The sequence below is a fragment of the Myiozetetes cayanensis genome, unplaced genomic scaffold (genome assembly GCF_022539395.1).
Source record: "Myiozetetes cayanensis isolate MyiCay16 unplaced genomic scaffold, myiCay2020 scf19, whole genome shotgun sequence".
Taxonomy (NCBI): Eukaryota; Metazoa; Chordata; class Aves; order Passeriformes; family Tyrannidae; genus Myiozetetes; species Myiozetetes cayanensis.
In genome coordinates this window covers 4494643-4518157 of record NW_026087400.1, presented here as the reverse complement: position 1 = coordinate 4518157, position 23515 = coordinate 4494643, and the positions used below count along the sequence as shown (strand labels likewise).

The 23515-nt window shown below is 45.1% G+C and overlaps 1 protein-coding gene across 17 annotated transcripts in view; it reads right to left on the bottom strand.

The window, feature by feature from the left end:
- Window positions 1–2734: 2734 nt before the first annotated feature.
- The window catches only part of KCNQ2 (potassium voltage-gated channel subfamily Q member 2), a 74727-nt gene continuing 53946 nt past the window's right edge, over window positions 2735–23515 (bottom strand). For 10 of the 17 annotated variants that reach the window (XM_050313631.1, XM_050313636.1, XM_050313637.1 and 7 more), the window contains 5 exons: window positions 22855–22963; window positions 22192–22323; window positions 19206–19313; window positions 13531–13654; window positions 2735–12794 (listed from right to left, as the gene is read on the bottom strand). In XM_050313631.1, coding sequence (XP_050169588.1) covers window positions 12096–12794; window positions 13531–13654; window positions 19206–19313; window positions 22192–22323; window positions 22855–22963 — 1172 coding nt within the window. In that variant the 3' untranslated portion in view covers window positions 2735–12095. Of the gene's footprint in view, window positions 12795–13530; window positions 13655–19170; window positions 19408–22191; window positions 22324–22854; window positions 22964–23515 lie in introns of those variants that run through there. The other 7 variants (XM_050313643.1, XM_050313645.1, XM_050313646.1 and 4 more) reach the window with 4 other exon arrangements.

Sequence of the window (23515 nt, the reverse complement as noted above, 5' to 3'; positions counted from 1 at the left end):
AATACCCGCAGCACACGTTGGTAAGTTAATGTGGGTGGGTTCGAAGTGATGCCAGCGCCTGGATCTTTAGGAGAGGGAGATCCAGAGGTATCAGCACCTCCCTTGGTCATGTCACTACTGAGCAGGAGCTGTTTTGTTTGAGATTACTTTTATATTTGCTATATCCCTTTCCACACAAAGAAAATGTGCCTCCACATGTTTATCCATCATACAGTGCTCCATTGCTGAATAGCAGGGAGCTGGGATTATGTGATGCACCAGTTCTCCCAGTTAATCCATTGTGCCTTTGTGAGTTCTGCTGTTTGGTTTTACCACTTAATTAAAAGTATCTTATTTGATTTGTATTCACTGGCTCCTTCATACTCTGATTTCAGTAAAAGCTTCAGCTGAGTCAGGAGAAGACAAAGAATAAAATCACATTTTAGCATTTACCTTTTAAGAAGAAATCAGGACCTGAAAAGACACAGATACCATGTTTTTTTTCTTAGTTTGGGAAACCAACCCCAAACCTGTGCACTGCTTTTGTGCTCAAAATGGAATTGAGCAGAAAGCTTCAAAAATTAAAGTAATGCCAGTTCAACCAAACCCTCACACTGGTGCTGACCAGTGACAGAGGGAGGAAAACAAGCAGCAAGAATTTCTACTCATTTTTGATACTAGAAACTTGAGAGTGATAAAGTGTGTCACTGCATCTAAAACATTTGCATCTAAAACATCATTGGGAAATGTGTAATTTATAGGTCTGGTCATGGGGGAGTGTCTGGGACTGGCTCAGCTGAAGCCAAAGTGAAAAGAGGAGCTCAGGGACACTTGTTTTATTTAGCAACTAAATTCAGTGGTTTGAAGAGTTGTATCCAAAAATCTCCTCTCTCCACCTCTAACTTGTCTCATGTTGACAGTCCTTCAAGGGCAAGGAGATAAAAAGTTTGCTCATGAGTTTTGTATGAACAATCTCATGTTCCGTTATTCACCAAATTCCTTATTCATGCCAAATTACATAAGCTTTTAAAGTGTGTCCCATGTCCTCTTCCTTTCACTTCAATTTAAGTCTGCCTTTCTCTTTAACTATGTATTATTAACTTCCTTACGTAAAGAGAGTGACCACCTTGCTGAAAATGGTTTCTCTTTCCAGAAAGACACTTTAGGCCCAAAACCACCATTAGGTTACTATTGATGGAAACGGGAGAGAGCTGCCAAGAAGGTAATAAGGGTAAATTACATCCCAGAGCAGGGCTGGAGCAGCATTTAATGGATCAGAGAGATTTCATTCATGGTTCTGCCACTGAGTTATTGCACCGCTTCAGGAAGGAAAAGGGTTTCTGCCCACCCAGGTTTGGAAACCCAAATGCTGGAATCAGGTGTTATTGGGATCAAAAGCTGGAGTTGGCTTTTTTTCCACCTTGGACTGAGAAGCATCAGTTTCAGGTGTCTTAAATGGAGTGCCCAAAATTAGGACCGAGATTTTACAACCCGAGCCTTCATCTTGTAACAACTCCTGCTTACCCCTCCAGTGAGTAAGGAAGAAATGTTTCTTTAATTTCAAAGGATAGTAAATGGTCTAATTAGTTAGCAAACAGAAATACCCAGACTGGGATTCTGCTTAGGTACAGAGCATGGCAGAGATTTTGGCAATGAGCTCATCCTGCAGAACTTCAGACCCTGTCTCTGCATATGCAATCCCAAACAAGTGTGCTTATTTGGGAAAAATTTTATTTAACTTATTATGCTCCAGCAGCATCCCTGTTCAGGTGTGGGGGATGCTGCAGGACAGCCTTTGGATGCAGCACAGGATCCTCTTCAGATGACCGGGAATGTGCCTTTACAAAACCAAGAATTTTCCTGCTTATCTCACTGATGTGAAACACAACGAGATAAAATCTAATGATGTTACTGCAGCACACTCAGTGTGCTTTATCCACTGGGAAATGCTCACACCTGGCCTCCTCTAATAGCTCTGGGGAGGATGGAGCTGTTGAAGGCTTCCAGCCAAGTCCTCTGGCACAAGCAGGGGCTGCTGTGCCTGAACACAGCGTTCCTTCTGCCAAGCCTCTTTCACTGCCTTGCCCAAATGACTGGCAGGCTCTTTAAAACCCAGGCCCTGGTTCCTGTAGATTCTCTTATTTCATCTTTCTGGAAAAAAAAAAAAATCAGTGTGGAGGAAGGGATCTTATTTTTTCCTTTTCTCGTATAAAAAGGAACTGCTGTTTCAACAGCCAGCCTTGCTATGGGAAGCTCTGTCAGTCAATCCACTTCACTCCTAGACAGCGCTCCAAAATCCAGCACGTGATTTCTTAATTTAGGGCTGATGCCTGGTAAGCAAGATAACTTGTGGGACAGCTAAAAATCCCTTCCCAGTGCCATATATTGGCTCTGAGCCCACCTCAGTGACACCGCCCTCAATTTTTAGCAGGGTGATGAAGAGCTGGCATGGGTGGTGAAGAATTCCAATCCTTTATCTGTCAGGATGTGGCTGATGTTCAGCCTCGAAGAAAGTCATTATTGCTAAAGGACTCTGAAGGTTCAGTGTCCTTGTAACTAAGGACACTTGAGATTTCTGAGCTTGATTTTATAAATCAGAAAGAAAAATATTGCTTAACATTAGATTTAAGAAATGGAAGTGTGAAGGTTTAATGCCAGGAAGGGCCAGGCCCTCAGTCACCATCTTGCTGCCTAAATATGTCCCCAAAACACCAAGAGACCCCCAGAAATAAAGAAACACAGAGAACAGAAGGAGTGCAAAGAAAAATAAATGTGTATTTCATCTCATGAAGGTTAAATCTCTGGTATTTTTACTGAATGCAAATTTTCCATTCTGATGCTTCGAGGCTTAAATTAATGATCGTGATTATTTAATTTTCCTCCGTTTCCCTTCCGATTGCAACCGTCGCTGTTGTTCTCCACATCACACACGTACAGTTTTTGCAGCTGCCACAGTCTTCCATGTGAAGGTACACGCTGAATCACGCTCAGTGCTTCAGTGTAAAAAGTCTGGGCTACGTCGCTCTCCCGCGGCGCTTACGTAAAACCACCTGTGACCGTGTCACTCAGCCAGTCCCTTGGGACACTACAGGTCATTCCCTCGGCACCCGACCCTATAAAATGTACATTGCACGAAGTCATGGTTGAAAATGTACAGAGGAAATTACACATTCACCAAAAAAAAAAAAAAAAAAAAAAAAAAGGAAAGAAAGGAAAGAAAAAAAAAGAGAGAAAAGAAAAGCCCGATTGCTATTTTACAAGAGAAGAAGGTGTGTATCATTCCATACATACAAAATGTTTTAAAATTGTACATAAGTACCAAAGGCATTATGAGAGATTCTTTGGAGATGAAACGAAAGTGCAAGAAAGCCAAGGCAACAGAGCAAACGAAAGGAAGCAAAGCAGAGCAGCTGTCTTTGCTTTCTAAAGGACAACCAAACTTCCACGCTCAGCCGAGCCCCAGAGTTTTAGGAGCGGGAGGTGAGGGTGTGCAGCACCCACCCCTCGTCCTGGTGTGAAATTCCCCTCTCAGCTCTCACTGTCAGGACAAATGCATGAACCATTTTTAGCCCATTTAAGGCCAAATGAGCCAGATGCTGTTATAAACCATGATAATGTCAAGGTATCTCAGGGAAATGGCAACAAACCCCAGCACTGGATGTACCCCTTGCTTAGTAAACCTATTTAAGACATTTTTCCTTTTTTTTTTTTTCAGCTCTTAAAGCTGAGAATTTTGGACCTAGAGACAAATTTCAGGCCAGTGCAAAAATTTGATTGGTATTTTTTCAATGGCATCCAGCAGTATTTAAATGGAAAATTTAGCTCTTCATGCCTTTGTTTATTTAGATTAAACACCAAAGGGGAAGTTCTACCCAATGTAAGTCTTATATCTGTGAAAATATGGGCAAAATTAAATCCTAGAGGATGATTTATTTGGTGAGGCTGGTGAAATCTCTGAATAGGGGCAATTGGAGTCTGAAGGCTGATCTGCTTGGAGAATCAGATTTTGTGGTTATAACATAGTCATTTCTTCCATAACTCTAAGATCAAAGATGGGCTTTTGATGACTCTTTTCTTAAACACCTCTTAACTAGGGACTTTTCTAAAAATATGTAGGCAAAGGTAAGACCCACAAGGCAGTGGATTCCTCTGCCTGGGCAGTAGCCAGGTTTGTGGGAGACCATGGCACTGCCATCAGCCAGCACTGCTGTTGTGGGACACCCTGTCACAGCATTTAAAGCCTTTGCCCTTGGCTGTCTGATGGCATGGGACAACTGTTTGACCACATATCCTAGGAATGGGCTCTTTGGACTTGAAGTTGGCACTGGCCACTGTATTGTATTTGTTTGTTTGAAAGGAAGCCAAAGAAATCATCATTTAAAGAACTGCATTGCTCTGCTGCATGGCCTGTGCTGCCTTCAGAAGTAAGATTTCTCCTTGGGATAGGAGTCACACATCAATTCCCATTGCAAACCTTCCTTTCCGATAGAAAGACATTATTAAAATAGTCTTTTGGTTTTGTTTTACCCACTCTCTCACCTCCCAAACTGAACTTTTCCCCCTCCTTGTGCATCTCAGATGCAGCTTTATCTGTTTTGAAGCGTGTGCACGTGTTCGTATCCACATGCACGCACAGCAACACGTAGGTGCATGTACACAAACCACATGCACGTATTTCTACAGCCAAAGTTGTGTTGTCCTTTTATCTTGCAGGTTATGACAAAGATAAACTGTGAACTTCATTCAATCTGTACAGAATTTACAGTTCAGATGTATAGCAATGAAGAATATATAGGAATGCAGCAGCTGTTAAGTATTTATGGGCTGTGAGTGTTTGTTTTGTTCCGTATTTTTAAAATTAACATCACAAAGGCAATCCCTTATTTTAGCTTCCTGATAAAAACCTGTTTAAAGAAGCATTCAAATGCAGCAAATTTCTTAACAGGATGTTCATTTTCCTCTTTTCCCAGTTACATTGAGTCACATCACAAACCAGGCAGGTGACACTTTGGTGTCTGTTCAACGCACATACGCTGATTACATGTAGAGATACCTACCAGCATATGGCACATAATGTGCAATCTGTGTGCAGTACACGTGGATAACGTGCCAAAGTGACACCAAGCAAGATAAATTTCATAAATACAATGTCTATATTGGAGAAACAGGAGTACAGTTTTAGTGTGTGGAGCATTGCTGTATAAGAACCGTGGTGGCACCCACCTATACGAATTACTGATAAAAGAATGAAACATTTATAAGAATAATTTATTGAATCTCCTAAAGCATTTGATATACCACGCAGCAACTGCAGCTATGCTTAACATCTGCTCTTGGTTTAAAATAACAAAATCTCTGTCATTTATCAGCTATGTCTGGTTTTGCCTCAGTGTTCCTGAAAGTCTCAGGTACTCTACATTGTGCGTGAATTTTTTTGAGAAAAAGTGAAGAAAATTAAAATTTTAGGGTTTTCTGGGGAGGGAAGAGTAACCAACATGGAAAGGTCTCCATTCTGCCTGCTGACAGGAGCATGGAATAACTTCAGCTCCAGGGAAGATGCTGGACCAGTGTGAACAGCCAGGCAGGACTGACAAAGACCTGCCCCCAGCCTCGATGACTTGTCCTCAGCAAGGCTGAATATGGTGTTTACAGAGATGCTAAAGGACTGAGACCACCATATCCACATCTCTGACAAACCATTTTCATGAGCATCACCGCATATGGAAAACACTGAGTCATGGCCACTGTGTTGGTCAAGTTTAAGGGATTACCAGGAAATGCTGCTTCTGATTTAATGGGAAGTGCCCACAGCATACCAAAGTAAGGAGGCATTTTCCCATTGTGGCCTGCAAGGCTTGTGCTGACCTTTTCTTGTGTGGAGAGGGGAGAAGAGTCAGGTCCCCAGGTCCACAGTCACCAGTGTCAAATGGAGATGAAATTCCAAGGCAGGCTTTGCTGGCAGCATGACATTCAGCCTTGTTTTGGGGTCAGAACCACCCAAACTGGAGATTCTGGCATGGCTTCTACCTGAAATCGTTAGCCCTGCCCTAAAATTATTGGTGTAGCCGCAGGTGAAATCTAGCCTGAGCTTGGCACTGAGTTTTGGAAAGCTTTGCAGCGAGCTCAAGTTTCTCAGAACTAGGCAAACAGATGCTGCTGGAGAAATTCATCTGCAGCTGTATTTACAGGAATTGGGAGAGGGCAAGATGCTTCCAGGTTCACTGGCATCTTTGGAAATAGCACAGCTTGGACCAGCTGCTTTCCAGTTCTCCCCATTATCAAGCCTGCCACGCACAGCCCCATGTATGGGTTGCTAAAGGGGATGGGGGTCTTGAAAACAGCTCCTGCTTCAGGAAGCAAAAGCATCTACAGTGGTAGAGCCTGTGAGCTCTTCTCTGAGATGTTCAGCTGGACAAGAAAACCTGAACTGAACCCTCATCCTTGTTTCACTGCAATCAGCAAGAGCCGTGGGGACAAACCCTAAGAGGGCGCTGCACAGGGGGACAACACAGACTCCATCCCTGGGTGGAAAAGCTCCAGCAGAACAAACCAGGGATGTGTCGAGGCCATGGTGGCTCACTGAGGAAGCAAATAGAATGCCAATAAAAAACCAAAAATGTCATGCTAACAAAACATGAAGGCTCTCTGGTGCATCTAGTGATGTCAGGCCATCAGCAAGTCCCAGTGCAGGCATTACAGCTTCACTGGTAAATAGTATGAATAAGGAAGGTGAGGATATAGGACCAGGGTCAAACTAGATCATGGCAGCAGTGCCAAGAGATACAAGGGACTGCAAACACCAGTGAGATGGGCAAACACTCAAGGCCTCATGACAGTCTGGTATCACAGTGGGGAGAACAGTGGCAAAACATTTATGGACATAAAAAGGTAGCTCAGTGCCACTCCACGAGGAGAGTAAGAGATGCTTCCATGAGGAATGGCTATGGCACAGCTGCAGGGTCCCCTGCAGACCACCAAGGGCTGTAGACAAGGGTGAATGAAATTTTCCAAGAGGGATTTCCAAAGTTCTGGAGTGACATTCCCCCCTACCCCTCGGGCTGTGCTGCAGGTACAAATACACATGCACCCCCAAGCAGGATGTAGGTGAGAGAATCCTATGGAAATTAAAACAGACATATGGCAAGTCCCACACACGTGGGTTCAAATGGCATCTCCGAAATGAAGACCAGTCCTCCATCCTTGGCACTGCCTGCTCCTCTGGACCCTCAGAAAGGGTTATCTGGGATGCTCTTTTTCAGAGGCATCCAGATGGAAATGAGGTTGTTACACACAGCCAACACAATTCATATTTTTTCCTCCCCGTGTACATGTCTGAAGGAACCACAGGTACAAACATGGTTTTTTTACCCCTTAGTTACAAGCAGAAGTGGAGTCTGTGCATGCTGTATCAGAGGGATGGGGTGATGATCGGTTGCAGCATGAAAAACACTCGGTATATCAGTGTTACCTACAGAAGCACCGCAGCACCCTACGAGATGGGTCACTGTGGGGACAGCCTCTCCCCAAAATGATGCTTTTGGCAACGTTACCTTGTCAGGTACTACAGCAATCTGGGAGTGCAGATACAGCTGGAGCATATTGCTGTCTACTCATCTCAGGCTGCATGCAGTAGCAGGCAAAATTGAGAGTACAGTCAGTGAGATAGTCCAGAAAGCACATTCATAGGTTAAAAAGGACCCCGCTGCTACCTAAATTAGAAGCGTGATTAACAGTGTATCAAAAGGTGTGTAATCCCTCTCCCTCTAGACACTAATATAAGGCAAGCAGTATTGTGTCACTGGGGCATCAAACACTAAGATATACTAAAGAAGATTCCTATGCAGTATTATTATCCTTATTATTAAAAACCCACCCTATTGTTATTGTTAAAAAAAAACCCCAAAACCAACAATGAACCCACACCCCTGCTCTAAGCAGATTTTGCTCTGTGAGGCAGAAAATTCGGGGTGTTTGTGTGCTAAAAGCAAAGGTTTGCTTTTACACCGCTGAGCAACAGTGACCCCGTGGGGCTCGGAGGGGCTGCTGCCCTCAGCCCTCCACCACGGCCCTCTGCAGCCTCAATGTTACCTGCAGGTGAAGGAGCTTTTGTATCTGATTTCCTTGTTTCTGGTTCAGGAAAAGGATGCTGATGAAAACAGAAGATGCTGACCTGTGATGGAGAGAGGATGGGAGAAGAGGCAGGAGCACAGCTCTGGTCAGAGGGCTGTGCTGGGAAGAAAGGGTTGGAGGTTCAGGGTTCACTCTCAGCCTGAGGGTTCACATGATGGAGAAACAGAAATCCTTATCCTGCTCCTGGGCTTTTTTAACATTCCCAATAAAATACTCACTGTAAAGGGTCTTCATATGGGATAATGTTTGGGTAAATTCCTTAGGAATTTCAGTTTCTCTTTTAATACTTGACATTTTAGTTTTAGCAATACTGTTGCTGTGACTGAAGTAGTCTGAGGATATCAGGGAAATGAGGTTTCCAGTAACTCCCTCTAGGGAAAAGTATGAGTGAAAGTGTTCTTCTTTTCTCTTGGGTAACTTTCTGGAAGGGGAGCATTTGTATCTGAGGTGATGCTCTGGCTTCTCAGGTAGATAATACAAACTTGTTCTAAAAAGTCACATAATTTAAAATTTTAAAAATCAATTAAAAATGTAAAAATATATCTATTTATCTGCAAATAGTAATGACCCTGCAGAATTTATCTGGATCTATTAGGTAGCATTTGAAATAAAACACATTTTTAGAAAATCTGATCTACCACATAGTCTGCCTAAAGAAATATCATGGCTTTCTGAGCTGGACAAGAGGTTTGGTTTTGATGAGCTCCTTGATAATATTAGCTTCAAAAAGTATTATTAAGAAAATGAGTCAACAAGGAAATTCACATACAAAATCTGCACTGGAGTAACATTAAAGTCCCTTCCCAAATATTGGGAAATCTGACTTATGGCTAGTGCTCTTTTCCTATGTTCGGGGTCACATCATGAAAGGCCACCATGCAACATCACCAGACACATCTCCTGTTCAGAGACATGAACTCCTCAGACCACCTGAACTCACACTTGGACCTGAGGCACCCAAAAACTGACTGTGGGTTCAGGTCCCAGTCCTAGACATTGCTCCATCCCACAGGAGGGGCCAACTGCAGTATTTCTCTCCAGATCTAGACCCAGATTCTGAAAAAAAACCAAAACCCACCCAAAAGCTTTTTGGAGGTGTGTCAGAATTTCTTTGATATGAAGCCACAGAAATAGGTGGAATAAATCTTACACTGTCCAAAAAAAATTCTATATGAAATATGTAGCAACCAGATATGATCTGTGCTGCATATGTATAAACCCAGTTTTCTGCAATCAGTGATTATGGGACAAATCCAACAACTTTTAAAGATACACATTAAAAGATCTGTTTTATAGACTCCAGTGTAGTAAGCTGAGGAGGGTAAACTCAATTCTTCCTATGCAGTCCCTGAAGATGAGCTTTAAAGTCCCTTCCAACCCAAACCATGCTATGGCTCTATGAATCTATGATTTTGTGATTCTGTGATTAAAGGCCAGTCGTGTACCTGTGCTGCAACAGGACTGCATGACATCATCCTCCTCTGGCATTCTTGTCTTTGTATCATACCCTTCTGTGACAAATTTCCAGCAGGCCTTGAAAGGTAATTGCAAACAAATAAGATAATAAATCTGTTATCTCTGACTTGGGCAAAATTTGCAGTAGCAGCTGGATGGAGCAATGTTGATTTTTGCCTCACCTAATGCAATTTCTATTCTTGTGGGCAATAGAAAACACAGGCCACCAAGTCTGATTTAGGACCCGCTGACACTTCTTGTTCTACCAGAAGGCATCTCATTTTTGAACATGCCACAAGCAAATCTATGCAATTTACAGCCATTTGGCATTTAAAGTTGTCTCTGTGTGAAAGTCAAGGGCATCACTGCTTTCACTCTGCACAAAGGAATCTGGAGCCAAAAGGAGTTTTGAAGCACAAACAGAGAGAGAAAAATTGCAGAAGTTAGCCAAAATATGGCTCAAATGGGAAAGAAAGGAAGTAGCATGGCTGGAAGCCCAGGGTCCCCCTAAGAAAAATGTTTTCCCCTCCTGAATGGTGAAAAATGGCAGGAAAAATTGTGCAGAGCCTTTATTCCCCTTCCTCAGTTCATGTGAGGACCTGTGAGAGTTGGTCCTGGGCACTAGCAAAAGAATGGTTTTATTTCCTGTCTGCAAACTGTCAGACTGCACCCACACCTTCCCTAAAGCCAAAATCATCCTGGGTCTCTCCTCCTTACTCTGTCTGGTCAAGCAAACAGGTGGAGAGAAAGAGGCTGTGAATCTCCCTTCAACCCAAAGTGAGTCAATGTTCAACCTCTCAAAGGCCACACAGAAATGAAACTGTCACCTAAATATCCTTATCGGGTTCCTGATATGACACAGGGGAAATGTGGCGAGACAGGGTTTGAAATCACAGCCACAGCCCCAGCAGGAAACACGGGTGGGGTTTGGGCTGTGAAAGCACAGCAGGGTTCAGAGGCACAATGCCAGCCGTGGTGTCCCAGCCCTGGAGACAGATCCCAAACACGACCTCTCCTGATCCACCCCCTTCCAAAAAACACCACCAACCTATCCGTGTGAAGGATCACTTTGTGACTTGGTTTTGGTCCCAAAAGAGACTTTGAGCATCACTTTTCCCCTCGCCTTCCCGCAGCTGAACGCGCCGCTGAGGTTCCTGCTAATGACACAACGATCCTTCCAAAAGGAAGTACTTGAACAACAATGAAACAGGGCAGACTTGGATTGGCACAACTCGCAGGCAAGCATGGCTAAGAGGCTTCTGAAAGACCATGAAGAAACAAACCATGAAGAAAACCTCTTAGCTCAGCTTGAGGGATCCAAACAAACCAAAGGATGTCCCGAGAACATGGGTGTGAGTTTCTTGGCAGGATGGAAGAAGAAAGGGAAGATTTTCACAGGCATAAGTGTGTGCAAAAGTGTTCAGGCACGATGCAAACTGTAAGAAAAGTGCCCATTCTGACCAACAGGGCTTCCAAAGGATGGAGCTCAGCAGCTCGCAGCAACACGGGGACCACAGAATCCTGCACATCCACCCTCTCCCTTTGGCCTGGTGGCTGTGCCTCCACAATGGCACTGCTGGCCATGAGAACAGCTTCACACCATGGCAGCCTTCCAGAGGGGTTGCCTTTGGTTTCTCTTTGCTTTCAAAGCACCCCCAGGTCCCTTATCAGCAGGAGGAGAGATAATTAAATATAATACATGGCTTAAAACAGAAAATTCCAGCCCTGCAGTGTCTTGTTCTCCTTCTGTCTCTTTTCTCTGCCCCCTGGATTGTCCCTCCTCTTGCACTCAAGATCATAGTTCTGAGTTTTTCAGTTTCCTAAGATGGGATAACCAAACTGTTCTGGTCCAGAGTGGTATCCTAACCTGTCCCACTCTGAGGCCATGCCTTCTGCTCATGCAAATATCCCAGCCACCATCCCTCTCCTCCAGGAGGAAATGTGCCTCTATGCCACATTTCCATGTATTATATTGGAATTATGCCACCTTCCTGATGGCTAACGAGGAACCACAGAGTAACAACCCCCTGTAATTACACGTGACCTGAAATCTAAGCCGGAAACAATGCGTTCATTCCAAATACCAAAACACCTGAAGGTGTAATCACCGGTGCCATGACGTAGCAGCTCCCACCTGACACTTGCCAGCCACCAGTTACTGTGATCTACAAAAGCCCTGGCTGGGTGATTTGCTCCTGCCCTGGGCTTCTGAAGATTCTCCCAAGAAATGCAAATTGCCTACCCTGCGCCATGAAATAATTTCACCTAATGATCTTAGAAAGAGAGTATGAAAGAAATCTGGACTTCACGGCTCCAGTTCGCCCACCACCGTGACCTCTTCCACAAACGCAGGCTCGGACCTGCTCGTTCTTCCCCCCCAAGAGTAAGCTGCAAGAAAGTATCTGCCAGCTAAGGATGTCCTAGAAGGAGGAAAACCTTAGCTGTCAATCTCCTTGAGAAGTTCAACACGTGGACAGCTGGAGCGGGCAGCTGCCAGCGCTTGGACGTGGCTCGGCGGCTGCAGGAAGGCTTCACTGCCGGGGCGCTGACCAGCCCATGTCACTGAAGGGTCCCTCGCCCGTGGCCGACCTGGGAGGGGGACCACAGGGCGTGCAGAGGTCAGAATCGGTGTCTGACTCCCCTTCTGCAATGTAGGGTCTGATTTTGGCCACGGCTGCATAGCAACCGTTGTTAAGGATGTCCAAATTCTCTTTGGACTGGGAGATGCTAAAGCCGCTGAAAGAGCGCTCCAGTTCCTCGTGGTCTACCGAGGGGATGGAGATGGACGTGTCGCTGTCTCTCATGGCACTCTCGTGGTGTTTGGTTGTAATGTCTTCGTTCCTCAGGTACTCTGCGCTCGCCCTGTGCCCACCGCTGTACAAGGAGCGCTCGTGGGAGGGCGGAGGTGGGATTCGGACCAGCGAGCCGGGGTCTCCGACGGGAGAGGAGCCGTGGCTTTGCCGCTGGCACGACGTGGAGGGCGGGCATGCGTTGGTTGGGGCTGGTGGGGCGGAGAAGTTCTTCTGACCCATGGAGCTGGTGGACCTGATGATCTTGATGATGCAGCCGTTCTTGTCAATGTGCTCCCTGCTGTCTTCGGGGCTGTGGTAGGGAGGTGCTGGGTCTGGTTCTTTGGACCCAAAATAAGCCTCTGTCTCTGTCGGTGGGATGCCCATCCGCTGCATGTAAATGTTCACCAGGAAGTCCAGCTTCTTCTCCATTGACTGGACCTGCAAAACACCACAGTTCCAGTGCCACATGCAGGCTGAAGCACATTAACATCCTGAGTACAAGCAGCTTCCATCAAGGAGCAAGTGTGGGGCTGGGCTTCATAGATGACCTCTACCTACGCTGACCCACACCACCTCAAACCCTTAGTAAATATTTACTTGTCCTGTTCTCCAGGTTTAATTCTCCACCGTGTTACAGGGTTTCCCTTGTTACAGGGTTTTCCTCATGCTCCTATAATCTTTGTGGCAGGCACCAAATTACAGAAAAGCTGAAGCACACCTGCATCCTTCCAGCTCCTTCCTGCACTTGGCACTTGTCTGGGCTCAAATGGCCATGGGGATTTCTAAGCCTTATCCTCCAGGAAGATTTTAAATCTTCAGCAAGGCCATCAGCTACAGCAGCCAGGCTCAGGGACTCATTTGAAATGTGTCTAGTGTGGTGGCAAAGAAACCAATGTGTTGTTTTCAGAAATAATGTAGACTTTTGACAAACTCACCAAAAGAGAAAGACTATACATCACAGACTCCGAAATGCCTGTTTGAAAGTGGCATTTAGGCTTCTAAGACATTTAGTGACCTTTCATAACATCCACCTTCCTTCTTTCTCCAAATATTCTTGGCTCTTTTTTTTTTTTATTACGAAATGGTAATGTCCCACTCAGGAAAAAAGGCACGAGAAAATCAGCACAATGCATGCAACACCCTCTGACAAGAATCCCCTCCTGACCCAATATACCTGCTTTTCAACTTTTCCAAGCCTGCCCATCATGCTGGGGTCTTCAGGCAGCTCCCCCTCCGCTGGCCCTTTGGTCCGATCCTTGTCAGTCATGGAGGATCCTCTCCCAACGATCTGGTCAACTCTACCGGGATCAGAAAATCCCCCCACCCCCGGAAAAGGACCTGGAGTCAGTTGGAGGCAGCAGGCGAGGAGGGCTCCGCTTGTCGCGCCTCCGTGGGACAAAGCAACAGCCTCTCTCCCAACTAGCACTCCAAATTACTCACAGACACGCAGTGGCACTGAAGTGTTAATTCAGATGCAAAATTCAGAGCAGTATTAGCAGAGTTTGAAATTATCCATTTCTGTTCATACAGATAAAAACCTGGCACATTATGCACAGTAAATTTACCCACTGCAAAGAATTTCTTTAACTGGCTTTCTTCCAAATCAATTAACTCCTTATTTGTGCTGAGAAATTAATATTTTGGGGGGAGATCAAGTTTTCTATCTAATATGTACCAATGGGATTTTTTTCAGTCTCTGCAGCAGTTTCCTCTCCTCAATGCAGATGCACGTGTGTAATTCTCATGTCTGTGAAAACCAGCCGCTTGTCCTAAGATCCAGACAAAGAGGTGCTGTTTTAGTGGAATTACATCAAGGCCATAACTCACCAAACACCACCAGATTGTTTTCATCTCAATGATACTGCAGTTCACACCTGTATCAGATGTTTTCTATCAGCAGAGCTCCGAGCTGGGAACAGCAGAGGATACTCCTGCCAAATCAGCAGCTAAAGGTACAGGTGTTAACTTCTTTACACACGTCACATTTGCACCTCCTCATTCCCAGTATAGATACACCTGGGATGATATACAGCTCCATAAGAAGGGAGGGAAGAGCCAGTCTGGAAGCTGGAACTCAGTTTTATTTGAGGCAATATAAATTTTCTTGAGAAGTAAACACAGTAGCTTTTTGATCCCTCAAAAGTCATGGGAGCCACTCAATTTTGGAATAGCTTCCTAGTGGCAGGCTGGTTTACAGCCTAATTCTATGCCAGGCAAACTTTACTCTTGCATAATGCACCAAAAGTAAGGGTGGCAGGGGAAAAAAAGGGTTAATTAATCTGACTGAAACCAAGTTGAGGTATCTTGAGCGAAAACTCAAAATGCTTCTTACGCAGTTCTGCCATGTGGGCCATGGGTCCATGCACCAGGAGGAGGAAAAGGAAGGAGCTGAACACAGACAGACAGGGGAAAATGAACAAACAAAAACCAAGGAAAGGAATGAGACGTGAGGCTATTTCCAACACAAGAGCCATCTGTTTTCTTTACATTTGACAGGGACTTCATACGTAATGTTGGCTGTTTGACATTAAGGGACAGGTATCAGTGGGTATGGACCAGCGTGGCTCCCTTAGCTTATATCAGAGCAACAGCAGTTTACAGCCCCAGCTCTGGCTCAAAGAGATGAAGTGGATGAGCACATCACACCAAAGACAGAAAATATAAGCCAACAATTATTTCAGAGTTTAGCTTTGATCCCAGAAGACACTTCCTTTGGGCAGGGATGCGACAGAATACTGTTCTGCTTAAAAAGCCATGTTTGATCCTTTGCTTAGCAATATAAGCACAGGAGTACAAGGAGCACCAAGTGCTGTAATTACAAGTGTGAGGAATACGCATGCCTTATTTCTCTCTTGTAATGGGAGAAGGAAATTATTAACAGATACAGGAACTCCCCACAAGGGATGCAATTACTGACATGACATACAGCACAAGAAATCCTATGACAATGTCGTTACCATGTAAGCAAAGAGCTGTTAAATTGGATACCTCGGGCTACCTTGGTTTGGAATCACAAGTCAAGGCGTGGTACAGCCACTGTACGAACTCCTCTCCTGTATGCACAAGCAAGTAGACTTGTAAAACAATGAACATGAGTTTAAAGAGGCCCAAAGTCTAAATGCCACTGGATGCTGCAGAAGGCCAAGAACAAACGGGGTGCTCTGTCCTCCTGTCCCATCCAGCACGGCACTGACACTGATATATGTCCACTAAAGGAAATGAGATGTCCCTCAACAGTTGCTGAGTAGAGCAGGGAGGCAGGACAGACTGTAACACAGAGAGGGAAAATGAATGTTGCATTGTAATAACAGAGATAGTCTTGTGCAACCCTAATTATCTAATCTTGCAGAAAGTGAGGCAGAACTTCTGCTCTCTTCCATGTCTAGAGAGAAGAGCTATCTGGTAAAGAAACCTCACACAGCCCATTTCAGGGGCCAGCTGGCACTTCACAGATAGAATGATCATTGACTTGTCCATCCCCTTCAGGCTGGACACAGCTTGCCTCTAGACCTGCTGTGATTTAGGGGCAGGACTGAAGTCATTCACAGAGCTCATTCATAATGCACTGAGAAGCATTTTCTCATAACTATTGACACCAGAGCCCAGAATTCCTGCTTGATTCATTCCCTTTGTGTCTATACTTGAACACAGCCCTGTCTCCTGGTCATCTTCCACAGCTCTGAGGAACCAGAGGGACAGATCTGGCCTTGGGGACAGGTCAGCACCGAGGATGATGTGAGGGGCAGCTTTTGGACACTGACTTCAGCGCAGAGAGGGGAGAAGAAGGTGAACCAAGTCCTTCTCTCTTGATGGGAGAAACCAGGCTCAAGGTCTCCCACCCCTTTTCTTCCCATGGCTGAAGCTGGACCACAGAATGCTCCAACCCTCAGCAAATAGCAGAGATTTCATTTGTGCCTTATCTGATGTAAGAGAAAAGAAGAAATTCCCTATGAGCTCTCAACCCACCTGTACCTAGCTGAGGACTGCCAAGAGCAGGAGGTCCTTTTAGTCATTGTAAGATTTTGATTTTTTTTCCAAATTGGGCCATGAAGCTCGAAAGATGAAGAAGAGAGATGGTTTTCCACTTTTGCAAGCAGAGGGGGAGAGTTTATGTTCTTACTGTGTGACAAAGGGCCAAGAATCTTCTGAGATGGCCATTCCACTTCCACAAAAAACCATGTGGGGAGCCTTCTGTCCTCTCAACACTGTGACATACACTGCCAAATACACACGTGGAGAGGGAATAACTCAGCTGAAGCTCTGGCAGAGTCAGCCCCATGTTTCTCCTTTCCTAGCAGAAGAGGATTCAGAGATTTCTAAGGATGCGTGACAAACTGTGCCATCTGCTGTTCTTGGTAGGCTCTGCTGGGTCTTAGTTTGGGAGGGAGAGAGACAAGGGGATTGCTCTTTAAAGTGAACTTTGCTATCTTCCCGTCTTTCTAATGATACAAAAAAAATGTAAAGTCTTGCATCAGCCACAGTGCAGGTTTTCTCATGCTTCATTATGCTTCATGCTAACAGTGCATGCAAAGAGGTGTAATATGTCACCCTCGGGCCAGAAGCAGACATCAAAAAGGTCAAACGGCTCAAATGAGATAAAAATGAAGTGTTTGGGAATATCTATTCAGGTCTTTTCTTTTTTTTTAACTTTATCTCTTATAAATTTTTGTAAACAATCCAGGCATTGAAGCCAAACCCCCTTCATCCATGTCACAGGACTGGCTACTTACCCTTTCATTTGGCAACAAAGTTTGCTCTAAACAAATTTTGATCAATAAGTGTTGTCTAAAAAATTACAGCTGAGATTGCACCTACTCTAAGTTAAACCAGCTGATCAAGGGAATTTTATCCAAATTGTCTGTGTGTACAGCACGGAGCAACCACCGTCAGCCAAACCACAACCGTGGATATCTACCAGGATCCAGGTGCCTTTGCTGGGATGTACTTGCAGAAATCTTGTGGCTGAACTGAGCCCTTGTCACTAGAACAATCCACAGGGTTGAGACAGCTCTTGGGACATCACTTTGTCTTGTTTCTCTGGGCAGAATTTGTCTAAAACAGGGCTAAAAAAGGAGAGGCCGGTGCCATCCATGAGGGCATCCCAGCATGAGTCCCCATGGCACAGACCCATGTGGTGCTGAGGGGATGAAGGTCATGGCAGCAGCAGAGCTTGACCCAGAGCTTTTGGATTTGGGCTTGCTGAGAGCTCTGGTTCCCATCCATCAGGCACCCTAAGCACCTCACAAAGTCCCACTGGTGTCTGTGGGAGGACGCAGCTGCCGAAAATTAAGCACAGCATACGCCTTTTAATGGGTGGGAGCAGAGATTTCAGCAGCCTTCTGGACTCTGCTGTTTTCTGCAGCCACAGCTTGATTAAAGGAGGAATGAAAAAAAAAATTCATTGGAAAAGGGAGCAATTATTAAAATAAAAGTCTAAATGTCCCAGGAGCATAGTGGGCATGTGCAAACAGATTTTTAATCAGTCTTAGAAACTGTAAAAATGGGGGGAGAGAAAGTCATTAACATGAAGCTGACACAGCAACAGACTTGGATTCAATAAAATAAATATCCCAGTCTGAGGCCTCCTCCCCTCATATCCAGCAATCAACTCTTCTCTGTGCAAGGCACAAGCTTTCACATGAAAATCTTGCCCCTAGTAAGGCTTGTTGCACATATAATCTTACAGGTTAAATACAACAAAATCCACTTGAATATGAATTTTTATTTTAAAATCTAAATGTTTCTGCAGATAAGAAGGTTATTTCATTTTCAGATGCTAGTTTGAGGCCTCATCATTTGGCAGGGAGGAAAAATGGGAAAAAATGCTTTTCTGAGATCATCTTTTTTTTTCAAGCATAAAGCTTGGGGCTTCTGGAAAATTCTCTTTTTTAAATGTTTGAGCTAGCTGAGTGGGTAAAGGTAAGCTTTCAATATTCCTTTTACTCACATTTCTCTAGCAAAGATTACTCAGAGCAGCTTAAATAAAAATCAAGAGATTTGTCACATATTAGCGCTTAGGGAGGTAAATATATTTAGAAAAAAAAATATTTGAGGCTAAGCTTGCTGCATTTAAGAATCACCTACTGTTTCTGCATGGAAAATTACTTTCTGGCAAATATTTGTACCTCCCTTGTGCTTCAGTGGTATCAATGTAAGGTGAAAATACAGCCCAGTCATGGCCTTGCTGCCCAGAACTCAGAATGCCCTAAAATGGGAATTTAGGTGAGAATATGTTCCTCATGGCTTGAGATTCAGGTGTGGTTTTATTTAAGGAGAAAACTTAATGAGAAACATTTCACTGAGGGCTGGGTTTGACTCCTGCTCTTTTTCCTTGGAAAATCGGGATTTATTTATATTTTCAATGTAAGTCCTATGGTTGTAATATTTTAACATAATTTTTTCCTCCATGGTCAGTAGAGTGGCATCAGCAAGAAACAGAGATCACTGTGTTCATCAGCTACAAAACACTTCATTCTTACTTTGTGGGTAAATATTCCACCTTTCACACCTGAGGATAGCCTGACAAAATATGAGATGTCAAAAAGATATAATTTAGCCTTCTAACACCTAGAAGAAGATTGAAAATAGAAAACACACTCTCTGAAGGAACTGATGGTTATTGATGAGTGCACAAATGTCCCTTTTTTGTTTTCCTTTGGCTTGCCTGGTGTGAAAGCTCATCACTGAAAGCAAATCAGAGCCCACCCAGAGTAGCAAGCCCTCTGTGTTGTGCTTTCACAGGCTGCTCTGCTAAGTGACAGATGCCGTCATATAACTGGCATGAAAGGGGTTTGACCTTAAGCAAATGAAAAAAAACCCAGAGAAAGCGGCATTTTGGTGAGTCCTAACCTAGGCGAGTATTGGGGAGACTCTTTGGAAGAATACATGGGTCCTTTGGTTGGATACTTCTTATGCCGGGGAGTTGAAGGGGGTGGGGGACCCACAATCATATCTATCCTGGCAAAGTAAATAAGAGAAAAGACACCAGCAAAATGCATAATGAAGCAACACGTAGAGAAAAGTTGGTCAGAAAAGTCACAGAAAGAAACAACTGAAAAACAGAAAGACAGAGAGAGAGAGAAAGATAGAGAATTTGAAAATATATTCTGCTGGAAACAGAAGGCTCTCTCCTACCACCTGGTTGTTGGTGTCTTACCCACCTCAGGGTAAGATTTGGAGATTTAGGCACCACCGCCACATCATTAGGAGTTCCCCCCGCCCCAGATACAACAGGCAACATGCTTTACCCTCTGGAATATATTTGCACATGTGTGGCAATATCCCATTGAGGTGGCTGGATATGAAACAACATATTATTCATTCTCCTTTCAGTTGCAGGGCTAGAGAACACATCCTCAGCTAGCTCAGGAAAGCACGAGCTGTTGGGAGTCGGCGAGGTGCGCTGTGGGATTGTACAGCTCAATGAATGGGAGACATCCATGGCTGGCGAGGTGTCAGGATGAAACACGAGACAATGTGAACACAACACTGAAAAGAGCACATTGCACACACAGTGACAGAGGCTTTCATGATTAAAGAGGAAAGTGCATGTAAACACCCCAGAAATATGCTTGAACGCAGCTTTAATCCACCAAAGCTCTGGCTACGGGAGGTCACAGCCAGCCCTGCCGAGCTGAGCTGGCAGGGAGAACACAGCTCTTTGACTGATGAAGGAAAAGGGAATTTAAATATCTGTTCTCCAAGGTGCCCTGTGACAAACCTCTCTGAGATCCACTGTAGGGGTGCACGGCCCTTGTGCTGGTTGGTCATGAACCAGCTCTGGTCACGGCCCAACACTGGCCATGGCCACCCCAGGCACACACCTTGTCTACAGGGTGCCCTGCCAGATGTACTGGGCAGGTGACCAGACATGGGACCTCTTGGATCCCAGCTGGTTATGATGATGAGGACTCCAAAGGGTGGCCCCAAGGGGATCTGCTCCCATCACCATCACTGATCTCCCCACTCAGTGGGAACTGGTGAAGCTGCCTGGGAGCCTTGGATCCCAAATCCGAGCACTTCACACTTTCAAAGCAGCTCCTGGTCCTCCTGACTTCCCTGTGATGGGATGGGTGGCAGCCCTAACCTCATCCCGTCTCAGAACCTCATCCTCACAGCCCCACGGGTATATCTAAGAGGAGAACTCAGTTTGGTCTTTGAAACCTGCAATTCCTTACCCCAACTTCCCAGGAGAAAGCAGCCAAACAAACTACTCTGGCTTTGCAGCACACCACCTTGAAAGCTTGGCAATGGGAGACCTGGGTGGGCAGTGAGGCAATCTGCCACATCAGCTTGGGTTGAAAATTCAGGTGTCCTGCCCTGGAGCCAGCAGAGGTGACAACCCCAGTGCTTGGGTACCCACTGCAGAGGCAGCTTGGAGATCTCTTGCTTCAGGTTATTAAAGCTTTGAAATATCAATCCCCTCCTCCTCCTCCTCTCCTCCCTCCATATTCAACTACACATCTTGGATCTATAATCAGTGAATCCGTACTGAACGGGAGTGAGAGGCTCAGAGAGAGGAAATTCTCCAGGATATTTTAGTCTCCATCACGAGGGAAAATGCACCTTCTGGGAAATGCACAGTGTGCAGCAAGGCTGAGAAAGTTACCTCTGTGCCTTGAATATCAAAAATAGCAGAGTTAAAATGGTCTCTGAGAGATTCATGGCAGAAGAGAGATTCCTCTTTTTCCCCAGACAATTTTCCTGCTTCATTCCTGGGGTTCATATTAGCTGCTTGCATACCCAAATGCATTTTTTTTGCACATTTTCTGACTCTACCAGGGACCTAGATGAGTTTGAAATTAAAGGAAAACTTGCTCAATGGATTCCAGATGAAGCTGGGCAGCCACAGCCATCAAGAGAAATAATTTCATTCTCCAAATGTAAAAGTAAATGGTGTATTATTTTGACAGGAGGTTGCCTATGGCCAAGCCCTTTCACTGTTCTGGTTGTCCTTCAAGATCAGCAGAACTTCTGCTGAGCTGACACAGCTGTGGGTGATGGGGGTTTGGGGTCTCCTTTTAAGTGTGGGCCACCAGGGCTGAGGGAGGAGTGGCCAGACAAAAAGGTTTAGCTCAGATCCTCTGTTCAGGGGATCGAATTTATCTGGTTTGTTGCTTTTTTTTTTTTTCCCAGGAGAAAGATGAAAAAAATAGAACCTTCTCAGTTCTATCTGTGCCCTTTTCACATTTCTTCTGCTATTAAAATTAACATGTCTCCCCCTAAAATCTGAGCGCAGAAGTTAAAATGCAGCTCAGCTAAACCCCACCTACATTGGTGGGCTTGGATGAGAAATCCCCATCTGCCCAGATTTTTGGCAGACTGTGCCATCTGAGGAGGGATCCCTCCAAAAACAGCTTAGCATCCCAATAGTGGGAAGAAGCTGCTGCCTTCTCACTGCTCTCTCTGTCTGTGGCCACAACCAGGGCATCAAATTTTTTCTTATACCACTCCAGAAAGCTACCAAAGGACCCACATTTGCCTTCACACTGGGGCACAAAACCTTTGCATCCCGGACCATGGAGATAGGTACAAACCTTACCTATGGGATATGCTACAATGCCAAAAGCTCCTGAAGTAAAATAGGAGGATAAACCATGATTTTTGTATTCCTGTGGTGGGCAGTAAGGTAGTGGCATAACACCCCCTTTTTGCAGTCCCTGTCCTGCTCATCCCTGTGGGTTCCAGCCACAAACACCGAACGTTTTCCTCGAGGATTTCTCTTAGAAAGGAAAAGAATAAGCTGTAGCTGCAAAGGAAAGCATCTCTCTCATGGCAATACCTCTACAGTGAACAAAAACTAGTGAAAAATGAAGCAAAGAGAGGGGTCTCTTGCCTGGCCTGAAGGTTTTTAATCCGGGAGAGCATGTCCAGATGACCAGCTGAATACTGCTCGATGACATCCATCACGTCGTAGGGCCGAAGGCTCTCCTTAAACTTGCGTTTGGAGACGAGGAATCTCATAATGCTGCAGGAGATGGAGAGGAAAATCAAAATATGGTCCCTGGGCTGAAGCCTGACCTGCTTAATGGCAGATAAAAAACACTGCAGGGAGCTGCTTTGGAAGGAAAATGGAATAAATCCCAACCCTGCGGGTTTGGGAGAGGATGCAGCAAGAGGAGAGGGGAAGGGGATTGCGGGGGCTGGTGGCTGAAGCCCTGTCTGCAACGGGGGGTCCCTGATGCCCCTTGGACTGTCATCTGTGCATGTGCTGTCTGCATCACTTTTATAAATGTCAGCGCTAAATCTCAGAGCTGGTGAGAACGATCATTTGGACGCATCCCTGCGGGAGATTTTCCTGTTTCTCCATTTTTTCCTTCCCTAAGCAAAAATTGCCCTTTCTGGCAAAATTTTCTGTAAAGCAGGGCAGGCCACCCAGGGGAAAAACAGCCTGCAGCACAGACATGTCAGCATTTGTCACCACTCCTTGGGCTTTACATTTCTTGTTTTTCCCTATTATTTACTTCCCCAGACCGCTTCCCTCCCCTCCCTCTCTTACCACACTGCCCTGATGCTGACTTTCAGCCCTGGTGTCAAATCTTCTGTCACAAACTCGCAGTTGCAGCTTTTGTTCTCATCGGGGATGTCTTCTCCAGGGAGGCTTGCTTCTGGGTTTGGGAGAGGGAGGAATAAACACAGCACGTTACCGTTTCCCGTGCTGGTGTCGCACAAGGCAAGACGAGTCACATCACAAACAGCAACCCCAGGGCAAGCACCAGAGATGCCTTCGCTGGGCATCCAAACGAGAGCATTTCCTGAGATGTGTCCAGGTGACATTCAGCAATGCCAACTGCAGCTTTCATCCATCTCTTGATCAGAGAATCACAGTAACATTTGGGTTGGAAAAGCCCTCTAAGAGTCTCGAGCCCAAACATTACCCCACCCCCAACCAAGATCAACCACTAAACCATGTCCCCAAATGCCACATGTGCATGTCTTTTAAATCCATCCAGGGTTGGTGACTCCACCACTGCCCTGGGCAGCCTGTGTCAGGGTTGGACCATCCTTTCAGTGAAGAAATTTTTCCTAATATCCAACCTAAGCCTCCCTTGGCACAACTTGAGGATGTTTCCCTTTGTCCTAAAGGCTGGCTCTTCCTCCTTTTCCTTTTCCTATATATGGAAATATATACATTATCATAGGTGTCAGAAGGGGTTTTG